This window comes from Megachile rotundata, chromosome 10, assembly GCF_050947335.1.
Source record: "Megachile rotundata isolate GNS110a chromosome 10, iyMegRotu1, whole genome shotgun sequence".
In the NCBI taxonomy this organism is placed as follows: Eukaryota; Metazoa; Arthropoda; class Insecta; order Hymenoptera; family Megachilidae; genus Megachile; species Megachile rotundata.
The window spans coordinates 1122584-1144570 of NC_134992.1; the positions used below are offsets into that span (position 1 = coordinate 1122584).

At 35.9% G+C, this 21987-nt stretch overlaps 1 protein-coding gene across 11 annotated transcripts in view; it reads left to right on the forward strand.

Annotated features, from left to right (window-relative positions):
• LOC100881577 (uncharacterized) overlaps positions 1-21987 on the forward strand; it is a 132488-nt gene that overhangs the window by 69217 nt on the left and 41284 nt on the right. For 6 of the 11 annotated variants that reach the window (XM_076536679.1, XM_076536681.1, XM_076536680.1 and 3 more), the window contains one exon: positions 7760-7852. In XM_076536679.1, the coding sequence (XP_076392794.1) occupies positions 7760-7852 (93 nt within the window). Of the gene's footprint in view, positions 1-1135; positions 2984-7759; positions 8113-21987 lie in introns of those variants that run through there. The other 5 variants (XR_013039732.1, XR_013039733.1, XM_076536676.1 and 2 more) reach the window with 5 other exon arrangements.

Sequence of the window (21987 nt, forward strand, 5' to 3'; positions counted from 1 at the left end):
AGCAAGCGCGGATGACGAAAAAACTAAAGCCAAATTGATTATGACCATCGACCCGTCGTTGTATGTCCACGTCAAAACCGTTAAATCGTCGGAAGAATTGTGGAATAAACTACAGCAATTATTTGATGATAGTGGCTTTTCACGGAGAATAAGTCTGTTGAGAAATTTGATTTCAATCCGGCGAGACAATTGCAGTTCGATGACGTCATATGTGACGCAGATTATCGACACAGCGCAAAAATTAAGTGGAACGGGATTTGAGATAAATGATCAATGGACACGGTCATTGTTGTTGGCTGGATTGCCTGATCGTTTTGCTCCAATGATCATGGCAATCGAACATTCGGGCATTTCCATTACGGCAGACAATATCAAGACAAAATTATTAGACATGGAGTCGGTAGATTACAACGAGAGTGAAATGAACAGTGCTTTCGTCAGTCATTCAAATCATGCAAAACAAAATAAGAATAAGTTGTCTATGGCCAAGAAAAATTGTGATGTTGGTAGCACTACTGTTCCGTCGAAGTCAAACACCAAGGCGGTGAAATGCTACCGGTGTAAACAAGTCGGCCATTACAAAAATCAGTGCATGAATAACGAAAATAATTCAACAAATAAGAAAAATAAAGAAAGAATGCAATCAAACGCATTTAGTGCAGTATTTTTAAGTGCGAATTTCAACAAAAATGATTGGTATATCGACTCCGGGGCAAGTATACACCTAACAGCAAACGAAAGTTGGGTTATGAATGCCAGATATGAACAAAATAAAGGAATTGTCGTAGCCAATAGTGAGAAGTTGACAGTATTATGTTCTGGCAATGTTAAAATATCGACTTCAACTGATGATTGCGAGTACGACATCGTGATAGAAGACGTATGCTGTATACCATCTCTGACTACTAACCTACTATCAGTCAGTCAACTAATTAAAAAAGAAAACAGTGTGTCTTTCACAGAAAAAGGCTGTTGTGTTTACAATAAAAAGCAACAGTTAGTCGCTACAGCAGTATTAGTCAATGGGGTATACAAAGTAAACTTGGTATCCCAGGAGTATTTGGCTGCATCAGCTGTGTCATGAGTAACATGGCATCGCAGATTAGGACATGTCAACAGGGAATACTTAAATAAAATGAAAAATGCTGTCTTGGGAATGTCATTTGATGAAAAAGTAGAAATAAGCAAGGCTTCTTGTACAACATGTTGTGAAGGTAAACAGTGTCGCTTACCATTTAAAGGCAGTGGTCAGAGAAGCAGTAACTTGCTAGATTTAGTGCACACAGACATTTGTGGCCCTATGGAGACTACATCGATAGGAGGAGCAAGGTATTTCTTGTTATTTGTCGATAATTACAGTCGCATAACATTTGTTTATTTTCTGAAGCACAAAAATGAGGTTCTGAAGTATTTCAAGATATTCAAAGCGCAGGTGGAAAATCAAACAAAAAGAACAATAAAAGTGATAAAAAGCGATAACGGTTTAGAGTATTGCAATAAGGAATTTGAAGATTACCTAAATAGTGCTGGTATTATCCACCAGAAAAGCAACCCGTACACCCCAGAACAAAATGGTTTATGTGAAAGATTCAATCGCACAGTCGTAGAAAAAGCGAGATGTCTACTGTTTGATGCAAACCTGGGAAAAGAGTTTTGGGGTGAGGCCACCAATACGGCAGTGTACCTGCAGAATCGAACTGTGGTTGCTGCGTTGGATGATAGAACGCCATATGAACTATGGACTGGCACAAAACCAGATATCAGTCATATTAGGATATTTGGTAGCACTGTCATGGTACATGTTGCTAAACAAAAGCGTAAGAAATGGGATAAGAAATCTGTGAAGTGTATTCTTACAGGATACCCAGATAACATAAAGGGATATAGAGCCTATAATCCAGAAACAAGAACTGTGTTTACAAGTAGAGATGTGGTCATTATTGAGCCGGAAATCAATTCTGAATGTATGATTCAAGTGCAAGACCAGAATGTTGCTTCAGTGGGGGATGAGGTTAAACCAGAACAACAAGGCCAGAAGGTAACAAGTTTTGAATCAACATCTAGTCTTGAAGATAACTCCAGCAGTGAAAATTATTATTCCTATGATGACGACAATGATAAAACATATGTTCCAAGTGATTATGAAGACTCAGAGAGTACACTTCAGTGTGAAAATGAAGATTTCATGGACAGACCCAGACGAGCACGGAAACCACCAGAGAGATATGGTATGTCGAATCTTTGTACAAGCACTGAAACCTATGACGATAGGGCAGGTTTGACACTGCATGATGCTTTAAACGGACCAGAAAAGAAACAGTGGATGTTGGCCATGCAAGAAGAACTACAGTGTTTCAAAGAAAATGATGCGTGGGAACTATGTGATAGTCCACAAGATGGTAGGGTTGTACAGTGTAAGTGGGTGCTTCGTAAGAAATATGACAATGATAACAAGGTTCGGTTCCGTGCACGTTTGGTTGCTAAAGGTTTTTCACAAATTGAAGGTATAGACTATACAGAAACATTTTCTCCTGTTGTGAGGCATACTACATTGAGGTTGCTATTTGCATTGTCAGTTAAGTTAGGATTTGACACTGCTCACCTTGATGTAACTACAGCCTTCCTGAATGGTGCTCCTGATGAAACCATTTTTATACAGTTGCCAGAAGGATTTTCCGAGCAGACCCATGAGGGTCAAGTACTTAAATTAAAAAAGGCAATCTATGGGCTTAAACAATCTTCGAGAGCATGGTACAGGAGAGTGGATGAATGTTTGTTAAATATTGGTTATAGGAAATCTAAGATAGAACCATGTATGTACACAAAAATTAGAAATAATTTGAGGACTATTGTTACACTTTTTGTGGATGATTTTTTTATTTTTTCAAATGATTGTAAAGAAACAGAATATTTGAAAAATGTATTAGCTAGCCATTTCAAACTTAAAGATTTAGGTGAAATCAGAAAGTGTCTTGGTGTCAATGTAAGTATTAGTAAATCTGAGAAAACTATCACATTGAACCAGTCTGATTATATTGATCAGGTGTTACAAAAATTTAACATGAGTCAAGTCAAACCCATTCAGACTCCTATGGAAACTAAGTTGCATGTATCTAAGGGGGAAAACTATGTTGGAAAATTCCCATATCAGCAAGTTATTGGTTGTCTAATGTACTTAGCAGTTCTAACCAGACCTGATATTACTTATACAGTTGGTTTTTTGAGTCAATTTAACAATTGCTATTCTAAGGAACATTGTGCATATGTAAAGCGTCTATTGAGATATTTAAAATTTACTAAAAATTACGGTTTGAAGTACACTGCTGATGGAAATTCAATATTAGAGGGATATGTAGATGCAGATTGGGGTGCAAATGTTATAGATAGGAAGTCATATACAGGGTATTGTTTCACTTTATCTGGTTGTGTAATTTCTTGGGAAACTAAAAAACAGGCTACTGTAGCCTTGTCTAGTAGTGAGGCCGAATATATGGCTATTACAGAAGCGTGTAAAGAAGCTGTTTATTTGAGGAACTTACTATATGAAGTTACACAAAATTTGTATACCATTAATTTGTTCAACGATAATCAGAGTGCACAAAAGCTAACTATGAATCCAGTGTTTCACAAGCGTACAAAACACATAGACATTAAGTTTCACTTTTGTAGAGAATGTGTAGTAAATAAAATTGTAAGTGTGAAGTATTTGCCTACAGCTGAAATGCCAGCTGATGTATTCACGAAGGCTTTGTGTGTTGTGAAACATTATAAGTTTTTGGATGTATTAGGTATTCAAAGATTGTAATATTTTTTGTATATCCATATTGTTGGATATAGTGGGGGTGTTAAAGGTCTAATATCTACACAATATGTTACTGGTGCTGCCATCTGTCGTGCATTGGCGACAGACATGTTCTTTTATTCTATTGTTTTATAAATAAAGTTTTCAGTTTGTACCACTCGTCAATCCGAACACGTTGTTTTATTATAGTTATGCTTACATCGAAGACTATATTCCAATAAGTTCTTGTAAATAAATATAATCGAAATTACGTCGTGTTTGGTCTTATATTACTTAAAAATTATGAAAAATTTATTGATAAAATTTTGATAATGAAAAAGTCAAAAATAAGAAGGTTTTATATTTGCATTGGTATTGTCTCATGCATATACCCGAACCTATACCACGTTACATTTTTGAGCTTCTAACCGTCTCGAGGGGTCTTCCCCCCAGTAGTGGAGCTAATATTTTTGCTTATATTAAATGATTACTATATTTATCAAGCTATCAATCACTTTTAGACATCATCACCTGCGATTTTACTCTAATCAAAATATGTTGTAGTCCATGTGAAATTAGGAGGGGGCGTTTTAGTCATCATTTTATTGGTTTCGAATTTATTAAGGAACAACAAGCCTTCAAAATTTATCATTTTTTACCGTTTTTGAGAAAATAGGATTGATTTACTTACGAATTTCTTTTTCAGAAACTACTTAACCAATCTAGCTAAATTCCTTTTTGTTTTATTCATAAAGGACTGGCCTATTTTATTTATTTTCGTCAATTTGTTTTAAAATGTTGAAAAATTTAAACAAATTCTTTTTATACATTTTTTTCAATGAGGAACCTAAAGGGTTTAAATTTAAAAAAAATATGGTCATATTCTTTGAAGGTTTCCTTTTAAAATGAGCCCTTCAGAACGACGGAGACACGAAAACTGACGTCACAACAAGCTGGAAAAGTCGCTGGGTACCTCCGTTTTAGATAAGCGCCCGCTCAGCTATTATGATTGGTTATTTCATACCACTGGACCCAAGTAAGTTGCGCGCGCAACTAGCCTACCTAAAGCAGAGGTACCCCGCGACTTTTCCAGCTTGTAGTGACGTCAGTTTTCGTGTCTTCATCGTTCTGAAGGGCTCATTTTAAAGGGAAAGCTTCAAGGAATATGACTATATCTTTTTAAATTTAAACTTTGTGCGACCCTCATTGATAAAAAAACACAAAAAAGAATTTACTTAAATTTTTCGACATTTTATAACAAATTGACGGAAATAAACAAATGTTTTAAAATAGTCCAATCCTTCACGAATAAAACAAAAAAGAATTTAGCCAAATCGGTACAGTAGTTTCTGAGAAAAAAATTCGAAAGTGAAGTCTATTTTTGCAAAAATGGGCAAAAATTGTAAACTTTGAAAGCTTGTTATTCTTCAATAAATTCGAAACCGGCAAAACGGTGATTCAAATGCCCCCTCCTAATTTCACATGGACTACATATTTTGAATAGAGCAAAATCACAGGCGGTGATGTATAAAAGTAATCGATTTGGCGTGGAATGACCCACCTACTTACTTAAATACATACATTTTCACATTAATGAACATGAAATGTTCAAAATAAATAATAATTCAATTTTCATTAAAACAATCGAAGAATTTATAGTTCACTGATTTAAATTTGTTGACGCAAGTATCGACTTTCAAAATATTCCAAAATATTCCAATTTTTTATAATTTCTAGTCAAATAACAGAGAATAACAAGCGAAAAACAATGGAATGATATAATATTAAACAAAATCAAATGTATCCATACGCAATTTATGTCCATTATGCGTACATGAAAAGTCCCCAAATGTATCACAGACGAAAACTATACATTTATACAGGGTGTTCGGCTACTGGTGGGCATAATTTTAGAGGGTGGTAGTTGGAGTGATTCTGAACAACTTTTTCCTTTACCAAAATGCTGGTTAAAGCTTAGTTTTTGAATTATTAATAAAAAACACTGACCAATGAGAACGCGTATAGACCAGTCGCGCGACAGCGTGAGCGACAGCTTCGAATATGACGGCCGATCGTCGTCGTGAACAAATGTATCGATACTGTCGGTATAACAGGAAGCTATTAGGTAAAAGTTAAATCGAATAATGAATTAACATGTTAAGAATAATATTAAATTCTTCGTAATTCGTGAATGAGAAGTAAACCAATTAGTTGTTGTTTACAACAACCAGACGAAGTATATTGTATTTATTTTATGCCTTCAAAAAGGAAAAAGAATAAATTCACGAAAATTAATTTTGTCAACTATACTAATGAAGCAAACGAATAAATTCACGTTTCAAAACGAATGAGTACCTTGCCTATGAAATGAGATCGAACTGGAATAGAATATCTAATGCAGTACCTCATTGAAGTGAAATAAATCTATTCCTGCGTACGTTTAATTTTAAAAATACAGAAGTAACTTAAATAACACTTACTCATTGATTCATGGAAAACCTAGCTTCGATAAAAAATATTTGTGTCACCGGGTAGATCCACCGATCAGAGCATCAACAGCTGATGTCCTGGCAGAGTCAATGAACTCTCAATTTATTTCACTGTCTTTTTCTAATAATAATTGCATAACATAAGCACGACCGGTAAACGGACCGAATGAAAACGCGTGAACGATTATTCATAGATATGTATGTTTAACGATACACTATTCTCATTATAAGATATCCGAATTGAGGAATCGAAATTATATTATATTTTATAAGAAGACATTGTTAGACTGGCTACGGATCGCGGTTTTGTTCTCGATCGCGAGGCATACGTCGCGAACGGTTGCCATGCAACGATGATCTGTTGAACGACTGCGGCGTCGATCGACAGTCATCGTTTATTGTCGAAAGAAACGTGTCGAAATAAAATGTATCGTTGTTTGTAATCGAAAATTCCGTTTTCTTGCTTTCAAGATAGTATAATATAGTTTAAATCATTTATGAATTTTCGTTCACGTGTTTTCATTCGTCCTATTTACGTGTCGGACTCACAGTGAAAATTAGTGCAAATTAGTGAAAAATGAGAAAGAAAAGTGATAAAAACTCATAATGAAAGATGAAAGTGATAGGTGACAATGAAGTTTCTTGAGAGTTTTTTGAGAGTTTCTGTATGGTGATTGATTTATATTAACAGTAAGGACCGGTGGATCGGACCGGTGACAGAGACGCATTTTTATTGTGATTATTTGCGGTTTAATGGGTGAGCTATATTTAAATTTGTTAATTACTCAATTCACATTTTTATTTGTTGAATAGAAAAGTTATTCAATTTTTTAAAAATGAGAATTTGTTCTTTTTCATCATTACAATATCTAACAAAAATAATTTTCCATATTTTTGCTATTATTTCTTTGCGATAACGAATAAACGTATTGAATAAATTCGATTTACTTTGATTACGTGAGTAGAGACTAATTTTGTTATTTCTTATTCATGAATGAATGATAATTCAACAATAATCCAGATTTTTTTATTCATTATTCAATGTAACTTTCATCTAACAGCTTTCTATTATACCGACGCTATATCGACGTTATACCGACGTTATACCGACAGTATCGATACATTTGTTCACGACGACGATCGGCCGTCATATTCGAAGCTGTCGCTCGCATTGTCGCGCGACCGGTCTATACGCGTTCTCATTGGTCAGCGTTTTTCATTAATAATTCAAAAACTAAGCTTTAACCAGCATTTTGGTAAAGGAAAAAGTTGTTCAGAATCACTCCAGCTACCACCCCCTAAAATTATGCCCACCAGTAGCCGAACACCCTGTATATGTTTGGTTTTTTATTTGGGTTGTTTCCGTTTTTTTTTCTTCATCAATACATAATAATAAAATTACATTATTATTTACGTTAGTCGTATACATATATTACATTATTATTTTATTAGAAAAATATCACAGATTATGTATTAAAATGTGTTTCAGGTTGCAGGAACTATAGTTACCTATGAATTAGTTCTCGTCCAGTTCAACTCCGTCCAGCAAAATGATACAATGAACAGCACGAATGTGTGTGAGGTGAAGTAGTTGCGTTTTCTAGCATTAACCGAAACGCTTCTATGAATTTCTTCACAAGTTTCTGAATTTTATAGCAATTTTGCATCTGCTTCTATTTATATAGATGTACTTATGTACATAATAACGAAAATTTTTAATGCTTACTGTTTAAGTTGCTGTACATAAAGTGCTATCTGATGCATTTCATTGCCTTTAGAATAGCTTCTCATACGTAAATGTGAAATGTATATTTCGTTTGAAAATAAACTGTGGTCATATGTAGTGATAACATTTTTTTTCCTAAAATGACGTTACCGAAAATCGATAACAAGACATTATAGAATATCTTTCAAAATACATCATTTACTATGTATTAGGAGTTGCTACCCAAACATTTCAAGAATTTTATTATAAAAAAAAAAGAAAACGATTTACTGCAGGTCCTAATTTCCATCGTCATCTTTCAAATTGCCCTTTTAGGTCTTTATATGACAATCCAAGCAATCTTTCTCATAAATGGAATCAGTCAGTAAAATCTATTGGACCGGAGACCTTTGAAAGCTTTTCGAATTTTATTTATATCTCTTTGGTCAAGTCAGAACGGCACCTGTATATTGAATATTTTGTTTCAAGAAAGCAAAAAATATAAAAGGAGGCTTATTGCTATCTAACATTTAGCAAGATTCTGGTAATTTAATAATTAAAATATATTTTACTAAAAAAATGAACAAAATAAGGAACTACGAAAGGAAAAATATAAAATTAAACATAAATTACATGCTAGAAATATTCAGTAATTATGCAGAACATGTGCCTCCCTGAATTTTTATATTTTTTTGTAATTTTCTTAGCAAAATAGCTTTGTTCTGAATCCGACAACAATAATCAATGGGCGGGGGATTAGGTTAGGATAGGTAACTATACCTGGTGATTATGCAGTATAGGTGCTTTTCCAAATTTCCATATTTTTTTACAAATTTCTTCGTACAAATATGTGTTATGACTCTGACAACAATAATCAATTGATTCACTGCTTTATTACTCCCACTGCCGCGCCTCTTCGACCCCTAAGCTAACCTAACTCTACCCTACCCCGATTGATTATCGTTATCAGATACAAAACAAAGTTATATGTCAAAAAAGTTACCAAATATATAACTGCATGATATTTAGAAATACTTATCCCAAAACTAACTTATAATACTGATGCTCTTGTTTGCACTCATAAAATAGTTCCTTCAAATAAGAAAACATGTAACTGATTTATGCTGCAATTCGTTCCGTGTTCTATTTTTCTATTAACAAATTACAATTGGAAAATGAGAATTCTCATTTTACTTTACGTTTGTGCTTTCCTAATAAATTCTTATATAACAGTAAGTCAATTTACAGCTAACGGTATTTATATCGTGACGAACTTTATGATTAAAGTCGCAAAAACTCCGGTGGGGTTTCATTTTCATTAGACTGAACAATACAATCGGGAAAACGAAGATGACTGTACAACGAAGTGTAAAATCTTATGCAAGTTCACCGTACAAGTCGCAAAAACGAAATTAACTGTACAAGCCGTAAAAACGAAGTGCAAAATCTTAACGAAGATGACCGCACAAGTCGTAAAAACGAAGTGCAAAATCTTAACGAAGATGACCACACAAGTCGTAAAAACGAAGTAGCCTGTACAAATCGAAAAACCGAAGTGCGAACCTCAAGGCCCTCGTTTATTTTATGTTATACATTTCCCTACGATGTTTCCACGCCGATTTCTCGAGAAATGGACGTTGCGCTCTCCGCCGATCTGTGTTTCGCGGCCAATATTTGCCTCTACGGACGAACCATCGAACATTACGATGCCGCCCGCCCTCTGCGGTCGAACTGTCGCGCCGCTATGCCGCGTGCTGACACCGACGCACAGTGGTTCCAAATCGCAAAAAGCTGGCCAAAATATGAAGGCGTATTTCAGTTTTAATAAAACTTCGCATCTAGGGGTTTTCGAGGTCAATAATTACAAATCAAAAGTCAAAATTACGAAAAACAAAATGGCGAATTCAATATGGACGTTCAGTATTAAAAAAAAAAACAAAAAGCTGACCAAAATATGAGAGGATTCTTCTATTTAGCTGAAAATTTGTACAAAGTGGTTTTCGAGGTTACAAATTAAAAACAAAATTACGAAAAAAATAATTAATTACGTTTATTAAATTACTTTGTGTTCCATTCAAATTACTTTTCAGTGCAATGAATATTTGTTTCTTTGATAGAGTAATTTCTTCAGAAATTGAAATATAAATATAAATATTATACTAAACTATATTTTAAACAAGTTTAATTTTTCCAGCAACAATGTAATTATAGACGCACGCGCAAACATATCAATACATCTTTTATTTATAATGTTAAATTCTATAGACCGATTTATATTATACTTTTTTTAACAATATTTATAATAATCCTGTGGCGTCCATATCAATATTCGTAAAAAGTTATGAAAAAACTGATGCTAAATATTCTTAAACTCAACATTTATTTGCTTAATTCTACTTCGGCATTATGTACCCGGGGGTCACGTATACCTGAATGTTGGCCTCTCCTCTATTTGTAATTTCTATGCAGGTATGAAAAAAGGAGACAAAAATAGTGAGCGAATGACTAATTGTATGACAGGGAGAAAGAGAGAAAGAGAGAGGCGAACACGCATGAATCAGCGACAAACACAAGTACTTACTGTCCAGAGTACAAGAGAAAACTAGCGGGACGGGAACGGGGCTAGAGGGACGAAAAGAGCATCGCAGTGGTTAGATTGTAACGTTGCCGCCTTTTGTCGCACGCATTTTCGGCAATAACGCGCTATTTGTCGAGGCGCACACATACACTAATCGGTCGCATGACGCGGAGAGTGGGTCAGATTGTATGTAGAACAAGCGAGACAGAATGAGCGATACGTTGAGCGGCATTCCATTGTCGTAGTGTCCAAAAGTTTTACGCATCGCGTAAGAGGAAAAAGATAGAGTTTTTTAACATATAGTAGCAATTGTACGATCGCGAACTCGGTTGGTGGTAAATGAAAATATAGTTTGAGCTCCTACTCGATCGCTGTGCTCGACGGCAACTTAATGTCGTGAGGACGAGTTTGTATGGTGTTAAAAGATTACTGGTGTTTAAACTTAACACTTAGTTTATTTAAACTAACTCTTAATTCTAATTGCTACAAATGTGTATGTCGGTGATTTGATTTGATTTTATGTTTTACTTGTTCTGATGTTTAATTCGATCTGTCTGTGTTTCGGTGTGTTTCTAAGAAGGAAAACTTATTGAGAGATGTCTGTGGTGGGATGATGGGAAAAGGAGGAAGGTACTATGTAAAAAAGAGGGAATTTTGGAGTTTTGATTGGGTTAGGAGTTCTGGAAATTAACAAGGGTGGAAGGAAGGAGTGGAGGAAAAAAGGTGGCAGTAGGGATGGCAAGGGAAACGGTACTTTTTGGGTTTTTCCGGAAATTTTATGATGGGTCTGTAGCGGTACGCGGATTGGGATTAGGACGGATGACTTCAGAATTGCTTTATGGTGGATGCTAAAATGTATTTTCCTATTGCCTTTTTAAGAGTTGAGGTTAATGATGAGGCAGGTATAGCGACCCTAAGTTGTACGGTGCTGTGCCATCGTACATGCCGCCCCCTCTTGAACAATCATGTTCAATGTAAATAATCGAAAGTGTAGATGTTGAAAGTTACATAATATAGTGTATAATGTAAATGTGTGTATGTATGCAAAAAGTGTGCTTATATTCTAAACGCTAATATATTACATATAGTAAAAAGATGAATATTGATTAACATATCGATAAATACATGAATAATAATATAAATACAATGTCATGTTTCGTTAGGTGTACTACTAATATTTGCTGTATCATCAATAGGCAGTGGAGCTAATTTTTTAATAGCACGCTTATATGTCCCTTGTGCGGTTTTAACCGTGACTGCCCGCACTATTCCATCTTCTCCAGGGTGTATGTCCGTAATTCGCGCAAGAGGCCAACACAGTGGTGGCAAATTATCCTCCTTAAGGATAACTAGTTGTCCTGGTTGGATGTTGGATGTTCCTGCCCGATGCCACTTTTGTCGAACTGTGAGTTCGTTCAGGTACTCCTTATGCCAGCGCTTCCAAAAATGCTGACGGATTTGCTGTGTCTGCTGCCAGTTGGAGAGTCTGCCTGTCTTTGTTTCTGTAACATCTCGCTCAGGAATCGTAGTCAAAGCATCACCAATTATAAAATGACCAGGTGTGAGAGCGGTTAAATCAGCGGGATCGGAAGATAAAGGAGTGATTGGGCGGGAGTTTAGGATGGCTTCAATTTCTGCCAGACACGTAATAAATGTTTCATAATCAAATAGTATGTTCTGCATAAGTCGAGTGGTGTGGTGTTTGACGGACTTCACCGCTGACTCCCAAATTCCGCCAAAATGTGGCGCTCGCGGTGGAATGAAGTGCCAATTGATGCGCTGGTTGGCAAGAAATTGTTTAATAATGTCGTCTTTCGAATCAGCGAAAATCGCGTTATGCAATTCTTTTAGCGTGCGATTGGCTCCGACAAAATTTGTCGCATTGTCAGAGTAAATGTCAGTAGCCTTACCTCTACGCGCAAAAAGTCGCCGTAAGGCTGCGATGAATGAATCAGTAGTAAGATCGCCTACCAATTCCAAGTGAATAGCTTTGGTTGTCAAACATACAAAAACACTAACGTATGATTTGATTTTCTTGGTGTTTCTGAATTTCTTTTCCTTTATGAAAAAAGGACCGCAGTAGTCTACGCCTATCTTTAAGAATGGTCGCGTAAAAGTGACACGTTCTTTGGGCCATGTACCCATTTGGTATATGGGAATGGATGGTTTAGCCTTAAAACACAATATGCATTTATGAATAATACGCTTTACAGCAATTTTACCATGAATTATCCAATATTTCTGTCTTATTGCGTTTAACGTGTTCTGTGTACCAGCGTGACCATGAATGACGTGAAAATGTGTGCATATTAGATCAGTGACTTTGTGTTTGTTAGGGAGTAAAATTGGATGTTTATGGTCATAAGCTAATTCCGAACTTATTAGTCTACCACCGACTCTAAGAATACCGGAAGAGTCAATGAAGGGTTGCAACGCTGATAAATGACATTTTTGCAAGCTACCTGTTTCCTGTTTTAAACTGTTAATTTCGGCTTGAAAAGATTCTTTCTGAGTTAACCTGATAATTATGTCATGCGCAAAATCTAATTCAGGTATGGTGAGTGGTCCGACCGTTTTGACCTTTTTGTTAATACGATTATAAAACCTGTAACAATACGCAATGACTCGAATTAATTTGTTAAAGTTGGAGAATTTATATAATATTTCCGCTTTGAATTCCGGTTTAGATGTTGTTACTATAGTGGTAATTGGTCGCTGCTCAGGAATAATAATAGGTGTTAATATTGTTATAGGCCACAATGCCTTATCTTGGTTTAACCAAGTTGGTCCATTGGTCCAAATGGAAGATTTTAAAAAAGTTGTAGGTGTTGAACCTCTGGATAGAATGTCGGCAGGATTTTCGTTTGAGGGTACATGACGCCATTGATCAATGTTGGTGTGTTGCTGAATTTCACTAACTCGGTTTGCGATGAATTGTTTGAGAGTATGTGGAGGAGTTTTGATCCAATGCAAAGTGATCATGGAATCTGTCCAAAAATAAACGGTTTTGATTTTGATTTTAAGGGCTGATATGGTGGATTTGTATAAGGTGGTTAACAAAAGAGCTGCACAAAGTTCTAATCTTGGTAAAGATTGAACCTTGAGCGGAGCGACTCTAGATTTAGAGCATATGAGGTGAGTTTTATGGTGACCCTTGTCATTAACAGAATGTAAATAAATCGATGTGTGATATCGGATTAAGAAGTTTCGTCTCTTATCCGGCTCGAAGGACCAAAAATGTACGATCGCGAACTCGGTTGGTGGTAAATGAAAATATAGTTTGAGCTACTACTCGATCGCTGTGCTTGACGGCAATTTAATGTCGTGAGGACGAGTTTGTATGGTGTTAAAAGATTACTGGTGTTTAAACTTAACACTTAGTTTATTTAAACTAACTCTTAATTCTAATTGCTACAAATGTGTATGTCGGTGATTTGATTTGATTTTATGTTTTACTTGTTCTGATGTTTAATTCGATTTGTCTGTGTTTCGGTGTGTTTCTAAGAAGGAAAACTTATTGAGAGATGTCTGTGGTGGGATGATGGGAAAAGGAGGAAGGTACTATGTAAAAAAGAGGGAATTTTGGAGTTTTGATTGGGTTAGGAGTTCTGGAAATTAACAAGGGTGGAAGGAAGGAGTGGAGGAAAAAAGGTGGCAGTAGGGATGGCAAGGGAAACGGTACTTTTTGGGTTTTTCCGGAAATTTTATGATGGGTCTGTAGCGGTACGCGGATTGGGATTAGGACGGATGACTTCAGAATTGCTTTATGGTGGATGCTAAAATGTATTTTCCTATTGCCTTTTTAAGAGTTGAGGTTAATGATGAGGCAGGTATAGCGACCCTAAGTTGTACGGTGCTGTGCCATCGTACAGCAATATATGTTTCTATACCTATGTAAAACCACACCATTACGGATGAACAGTGGGAGCTTTTACATAGTGTGGTTTTACATAGGTATAGAAACAGATATTGCTACTATATGTTAAAAAACTCTATCTTTTTCCTCTTACGCGATGCGTAAAACTTTTGGACACTACGACAATGGAATGCCGTTCAACGTATCGCTCGTTCTGTCTCGCTTGTTCTACATACGAGGTGTGACACAAAAGTAACGAGACTAGGTCTGTAGCTTGAAAAAACAATGGAATTGGCAGCAATTGTTTTTTGTGGCATCATCCCACATACCTCCTCTATCCATGTTGCCAATTTCGATTGAATCGGGCATACCATTTGGAAGTATTGTGTTATTTAGTGAACACGTGCAACTGCATTCTGCCGGAAAAATGTCTAACGTAAAAGTCGAACAGCATATAAACATCAAGTTTTTTGTAAAATTTGTTGAAATCTTTTGTAACATGTGATGAGATTTGGATTTTTACCTATGACCCAGAATGTAAGCGCCAGTCAATGGAGTGGAAGTCTCCAGGATCCCCAAAACCCAAAGAAGCACGCATATCAAAATCAAAATTCCACATTAATGAAATTGTAATGGTTGAATGGTTTTCCAGTGGTCAGACTGTTAACCAATACTATTACATTAAAGTCCTAAAAAGATTTAGTGAAAAAATTTGGAAAGAAAGGCCACAGTTATGAAGCGATGGATGGTCGTTGCACCTGGACAATGCTCACACGGCACTGTCTGCCAAGTAGTTTCTGACCAGTAAAAATATTACTGTGATGGGGCATTCTCCTTATTCATCTGATTTGGCTCCATGAGACTTTTCTTTATTTCCTAAAGTTTAATTTTGCTTAATGGGAACCCATTTCACCTCAGTTAGAAGTTCAGGCAGAAACGGAGAATCTCCTAAAGGAACTTCCAAAAACCTCGTTCCAGACTTGTTACCAGCAATGGCAGCACCAAATGCAAAAGCGTGTGAATGCTGAAGGGGACTACTTTGAAGGTGATAATGTCACGGAGAACAGATTCTGCAGGTACAATGATTTATTGGACTAGTCTCGTTACTTTTGTGTCACACCTCGTACAATCTGACCCACTCTCCGCGTCATGCGACCGATTAGTATGTGTGCGCCTCGACAAATAGCGTGTTATTGCCGAAAATGCGTGTGACAAAAGGCGGCAACGTTACAATCTAACCACTGCGATGCTCTTTTCGTCCCTCTAGCCCCGTTCCCGTCCCGCTAGTTTTCTCTCGTACTCTGGTCAGTACATAGGGCTTCCAATTAACTCCATAGTTGGTCTAGCATCAGATGTGGAACTTCTTTCAACCCCCTATCTCATCCGTGGGGGTAATAAAAGGCAAAAAACGAAATTCCAGTTTTTGGCTCATTTTGCCTATTTAATTTCATACAAAAATTCTGAAACATTGAGGTCCACATAGCGCATATTATAGAATTTTTCAGATTTTTTAATCACAAATTGTAGTTGTGAAAAATCATAAATCGAAGAAAATCGGAAAACATGCGACTTTTTATGGAAGATGTCAGAGTACTACTTTTATATTAATGTGGTAGTTAGACATTGGTACAACTATTATCCCTTAATTTTTTCAGATTTTTTAGTGAAATGCGCCATAGATAAAAAAATTAAAAACCGATACATTCCTATAAAAAAGGTACTCATTAAGTAATCTTAAATAGAATCACACTCATAATTGATACAAATAATATATTAGTTTAAGAAATAACATTCATTTATTAATTAATTTTGTGATGTAGTTCCTTATATTCCGGAACGTAAGACACTATTTCGACAAAAGGATTGGCTAAGTGGTTAGGAATCCTGCCTCGAAATCTCTGCATGTTTTTTGATCGCAGGTTCGAACCCTGCTAGACTTGGTTTTTTCCATGTCATTTTTTGTTTTTTTTACGTTTTGTGATATTAATATAGATTTAAAATGTTATATACATATTATTGTAGGGATATGGTTTGTCAAGTTGACTATCCCTCGTAATTTCTTGACTAACCAAGATAAATTTATTTGCCGATTCTCTTTACAATTCCCGCTGTCTCACAGTCTCTTCGCCATATGTTCGCTGATATTGCAATAGCTATTCGTTTGCTACGCCACGGTTTATATACAAAAATTGTCTACACATTCGCGGACACACAGATTGCGCGGTTATTGCTCTTTATGGTATTTTCTCTCTCACACACACATTCTTTCTCCCTCGCAATCACTTTCGCGGTTGATTACCTTTTCGCGATGTTTATATGTTCCCATTTATATATCCAAAGGTGAGCAATTTCTGCAAACGTCCTAAACAACTGATAAATACACAAGTTTTTACCCTCCTTCCAACGGTTACCGTTCGGCAACGGTTTCTATTGTTTTTTTCATATCCCTACAGTATTATATGTATGTATTAAATACTATTGTATATGTATACTATTAAATGCAGCTTCTTTTTACTGTATTCCATACTTTACAGTTGTGTGGCTCATTTTTAATTAAAAACTCCAAACCTTCTTCAAAGTGTTGTAGAATTTCCATGAAGATATCCTCTTTAAGTACACCGTTTGAATGAGCAGTGGTTTCATTCGCCTGCTCGATGATTATATTATATCTTGATACTAGATGCATTATCAACCTGAAGGAACCCAGCTACTGGAGAGAATGTTTCGGTAAAGTCAATATCTGGTTGCTGCGAAAATCCCTTCGAAACCAGTCGTGCCTTATTCTTCTTAAATTGGCCGTTAATATCCCTCGTCACGCTTAACACAAAACGACTACCAATTATATTTTTATTCGTTAGCCGTTCCACTAACTTCCACATCTTCTTTTCTATAATGGACTTTATTTCATAGCTGATTGTGTAGAGCCATTTCTTTTTGGCAGATGAATCCTGGAAATCTTCTATTATTACTTCACCTACACAGACGTATTCCGTATTAATACAATTGATCTCACCCGTTTGGTCATTCGATCACCTAGAATTTCGATATCATGATGTGATTTATGGTTTGTTCCCTCAAAATCTCTCAAAATAATAAAGTTTTCTTGGTCTCCCCTTCAAGTGCGTTGTTTGTATGGACACCCGTGACATCTCTTTGGTGTAGCTTGTGATATTCTTTCTTTTTAACCGACTTCGAAAAAGGGGGAGGTTACTCAATTCGATCAGTATATTTTTTTTTTTATTTTCCTCTTCACGACTCGACCCCACTTCTTACACTGGAATCGGACCACACCTGTCATCACTCTCGTTATCTGTTGTCTTGGTATAATTCTCATAATATGTTATAATATTCTCTCCGTAAGTGTGAAAAAGATCTCTACCGTAAGAGTAAAAATTTTATCCCCACGATTGGGGGAATCCCCTCGGAATCAGTCAAACGGCGATTAAATATCGGAGAAACACATACTAATGCAGGCAAAGGAAAAGATGTAAGAAAATATGGGAAAAAAAACTAAACGACACAAAACTTTTTCTTCTTCTTCATAAGTGTTTAACGTCGCGTCGACTACATGGTCATTGGCGACGGCTGTATACTTGGGTGCTATATTTTGTTGTACATATGTACATGCTGGTTTCTTTCAGGAAGTTTATAGTGTTTCTTATGTGGTCTTTGGCTGTGAGGACTGTATCCGGCTTTAATTTATATTTTTATCTTTGAGGTTCGGTTTTTCTGCATTGGTATAGAATGTGGTCTACTGTGAGAGTTTCGGTCGGGCAGTATTTGCAATAGGGTTGATCAGCTTTTTTTATTAGGTGTTCATGCGTTATCTTTGTTATGACTTGACCTTAGTCGAGACATTATAGATTTTTCTTTCCTGTTTAAATTGCACGTTGGGATTTATTGGTAGAAATCTCGAATTATGTTGTGTATTTTTGTTATTTTTATTGTGGTCCAGATTTTATTCCAGTCTTCTTTTATAATTTTTTTTATGCGGTTTGTAAGGTCTTGACATGGAATCGGAAAGGTTGTTTCAGTTAATGGTAGCGTTGCTGCTTCTTTTGCTGCTGCATCAGCTTCTTCGTTTCCCGTTATCCCTTGGTGTGAGGGAATCCAAATGATATTTATGTCAGTGTTGCATTTTTTGTATAATTCTGTGTATGCTTCCTGTATTTTCGTTATGATCTCATGAGTATTACTGCTGTTTGGGGTATCTAGGGCTTTTATTATACTAATCGAGTCTGAAAAAATGGCAACGTTTTTAAGGTTATTGGTGCTGGCGTATTTCAAGGCTTCAAATATTGCGTATGCCTCGGCGATAAAAATTGATGCTGTTTTGGGGAGACTCTGCTTTATTGTTGTATTTTCGGTAACAATGCTGTATCCTGTTCCTGAGTCGAATTTGGAACCGTCGGTATAAATTTGATTACAGTGAGAGAAATTGTTTTTTTTATCAAGAAATTTGGTTTTGTGTGTTGATCGGTCGATTTGTGTTTTTGGTAGATCCGCTAGGTTCAGGTTAGTAGCTGGTATCTTGATAATTCAGGGAACTGCTTTACTTTGTTTAATTCTATTGAAATTAGATTATATTTTGAATTTTTCCCTGCGTATTTTCCTTCCTGTTTGCGTCTTACATTGCTGAAGCCGACTCAGGTCGGGTAATAAAAGTCAAGGGCCTGCTGACCATGGGGCGATACTATATAACAGCAGTTTTTAACCGACTTCGAAAAAGGAGGAGGTTACTCAATTCGATCAGTATATTTTTTTTTCTATGTATGTTCACCAATTACGCCTAGCTGGGTGGACCAATCGGAACGAAACCTTTTGCATCTGGTAGGTTCTGACTCCCCATTGGTACCATCATCAAAAAATTTTTCATTTTTTAATTGCAAAGTATTGTTATTGCAAGACAACCGGCAACTTTTGAAATAAACTTTTCTCGATTTTAGTGCGCTTTCAATATCTTATCACGGACATGATTCTGAACAATTTTGTTCATATACAAATTTCGCGGAAAGCTATAGTTTTCGAGATATTAGCGAAAAAAATTGTTGAAAAGTTTTGAAATCAACTTTGGACGATTTTAATGACCTTTTAATATGTTGTCAGGGGCATGGTTCTGGACAACCTTTTCCTTATGCATAGTTGACGGAAAGCTTTAGTTTTCGAGATATTAGCGAAAAATTGTTGTTAACTTTTGAAATCAACTTCGAACGATTTTAATATCCTTCTAATACGTTATACTTAATTATGTTCATGGCATTTACGCAGACAAAAAAAAGCCCGGAAGAACTGTCTCACAGTATCCTATACAATTCTCCCCATTCCACTAAACAGCGTGAAATAAAATAATTTTAAGAAAAAAAAAATACGCCGACTTCGAAATGCACTAAAAAGTATAAAATAATTTCTATTTCCTAATGGAGTAATTTCTCTTTCATTCAATCATACAATTACGTAACAGATATGAATGAAACCTACTTACTCGTTAGGTAGTATATTAAATACATTTCAACCTTTTCGGAGGCGGCGCAAAATTAAAAGATTTTCTTGAACATGTCAACCTTTGGACAGCCGAACATAGGCAAAGCTTGTATAGCTATTTTTTTTCTATACATATAACTCGACAGCACGCCGCGAAGTAGGTGTTAGTGCATATAGAATGTAACTATGTTCTATCTAGATTCATAGAGTGCGTTCATAGATTGTAACTATGTTCTATCTAGATTCATAGATTCCGTCCCATGACGGAAAGACTCGATCGCCGTATATACTATAAAGATAGAGCCTATCTGCCGCAAATTTGGTAATTCCCGCGTCGTGGACTCCGTGTATAGGTTTTTAGATCCATGGCTTCCGCATGCGAACGAAGTCGATTCAATTTCATTTATATCAGAAACGTTGCGAAATGAAGATGCAGTCGTTACATTTACGTATATTACCAGATATATCTATAATGGTTCGTATTCTTTCTGAGAATTTATTAATTTCCAATACGCCATACCACAATCAACTGGTTATTGGCAGCAACGTTTACTGAGGTATTTTTAATTTTGCGCCGCCTCCGAAAAGGTTGAAATGTATTTAATATACTACCTAACGAGTAAATAGGTTTCATTCATATCTGTTACGTAATTGTATGATTGAATGAAACAGAAATTACTTCATTAGGAAATAGAAATTATTTTATACTTTTTAGTGCATTTCGAAGTCGGCGTATTTTTTTTCTTAAAATTATTTTATTTCACGCTTTTTAGTGGAATGGGGAGAATTGTATAGGATACTATGAGACAGTTCTTCCGGGCTTTTTTTTGTCTGCGTAAATGCCATGAACATAATTAAGTAAAAGACAATATGGATATTCGTTTTCGAAAAACCGCCGAATATGCATAGAAAAAAAATAAGGGACACTCTTTCAGGGACAAGTACAAACTAATTACATCATGATTGAGGGTGCTTCATCCATTTGTCCTTTGTTAACTTTCTTTGCAAAAATTTACTGCGCATGTGTATCTCTTACGGTTTAGGACTGCGCAAGGGTCAAAGTATCCGTATAATAATAGCATATCCTGCGCAACAAATTTTCTAACAAATCAAATTGATGCATTTTTAGAACGATACGGACACTGTACCAAGCAATGGGAATAATACACCAACGTCAACGTGAACTCATCTTGCTGTATAAGTCGCGTGTCAGAGCGGTAAAGCTTAGTTAGTGTTTTGGTACAGTGCATTGTAATTGCCCTTTCTTGTCTTTCCCGTGCATAGCACGGGGCGTTCCACTAATATTAATAACAATAGTTTTTCGCTAATATCACGAAAACTAAAGTTTTCCGTCAATTATGCATAAGGAAAAACTCGTTCAGAATCATGCCACTAATAATGTATTAGAAGGACATAGAAATCGTTCGAAGTTGGTTTCAAAAGTTAACAACAATTTTTCGCTAATATCTTGAAAACTAAAGCTTTCCGCGAAATTTGTATATGAACAAAATTGTTCAGGATCATGTCCGTGATAAGATATTAAAAGCGCACTAAAATCGAGAAAAGTTTATTTCAAAAGTTGCTGGTTGTCTTGCAATAACAATACTTTGCAATTAAAAAATGAAAAATTTTTTGATAATGGTACCAATGGGGAGTCAGAACCTACCAGATGCAAAAGGTTTCGTTCCGATTGGACCACCCAGCTAGGCGTAATCGGTGAACATACATAGAAAAAAAAATATACTGATCGAATTGAATAACCTCCTCCTTTTTCGAAGCCGGTTAAAAATGACAATTCATCTCAAAACCGAGAAATAGACTTCATAATAAATAATAAAATGATAAATCATCGAACATCCGAAAATACAACAGACACTGATATTATAGCTGAAAATGAGGATAAGAATGATGATTCTTCATTATCTACAAATGAAGAGGAGCATACTTCACCGCTTGTGCATGAAGATGTCCACGTTGACGAAGAACCATCACTTACATGAGGTCCTGGACGACCTCGAAAGATTCGTACAGGGAAACTTGGTCGCACCAGCCAAACAATATCATATGAAAGGACCGGTTGTATAACAAAATCGGCCC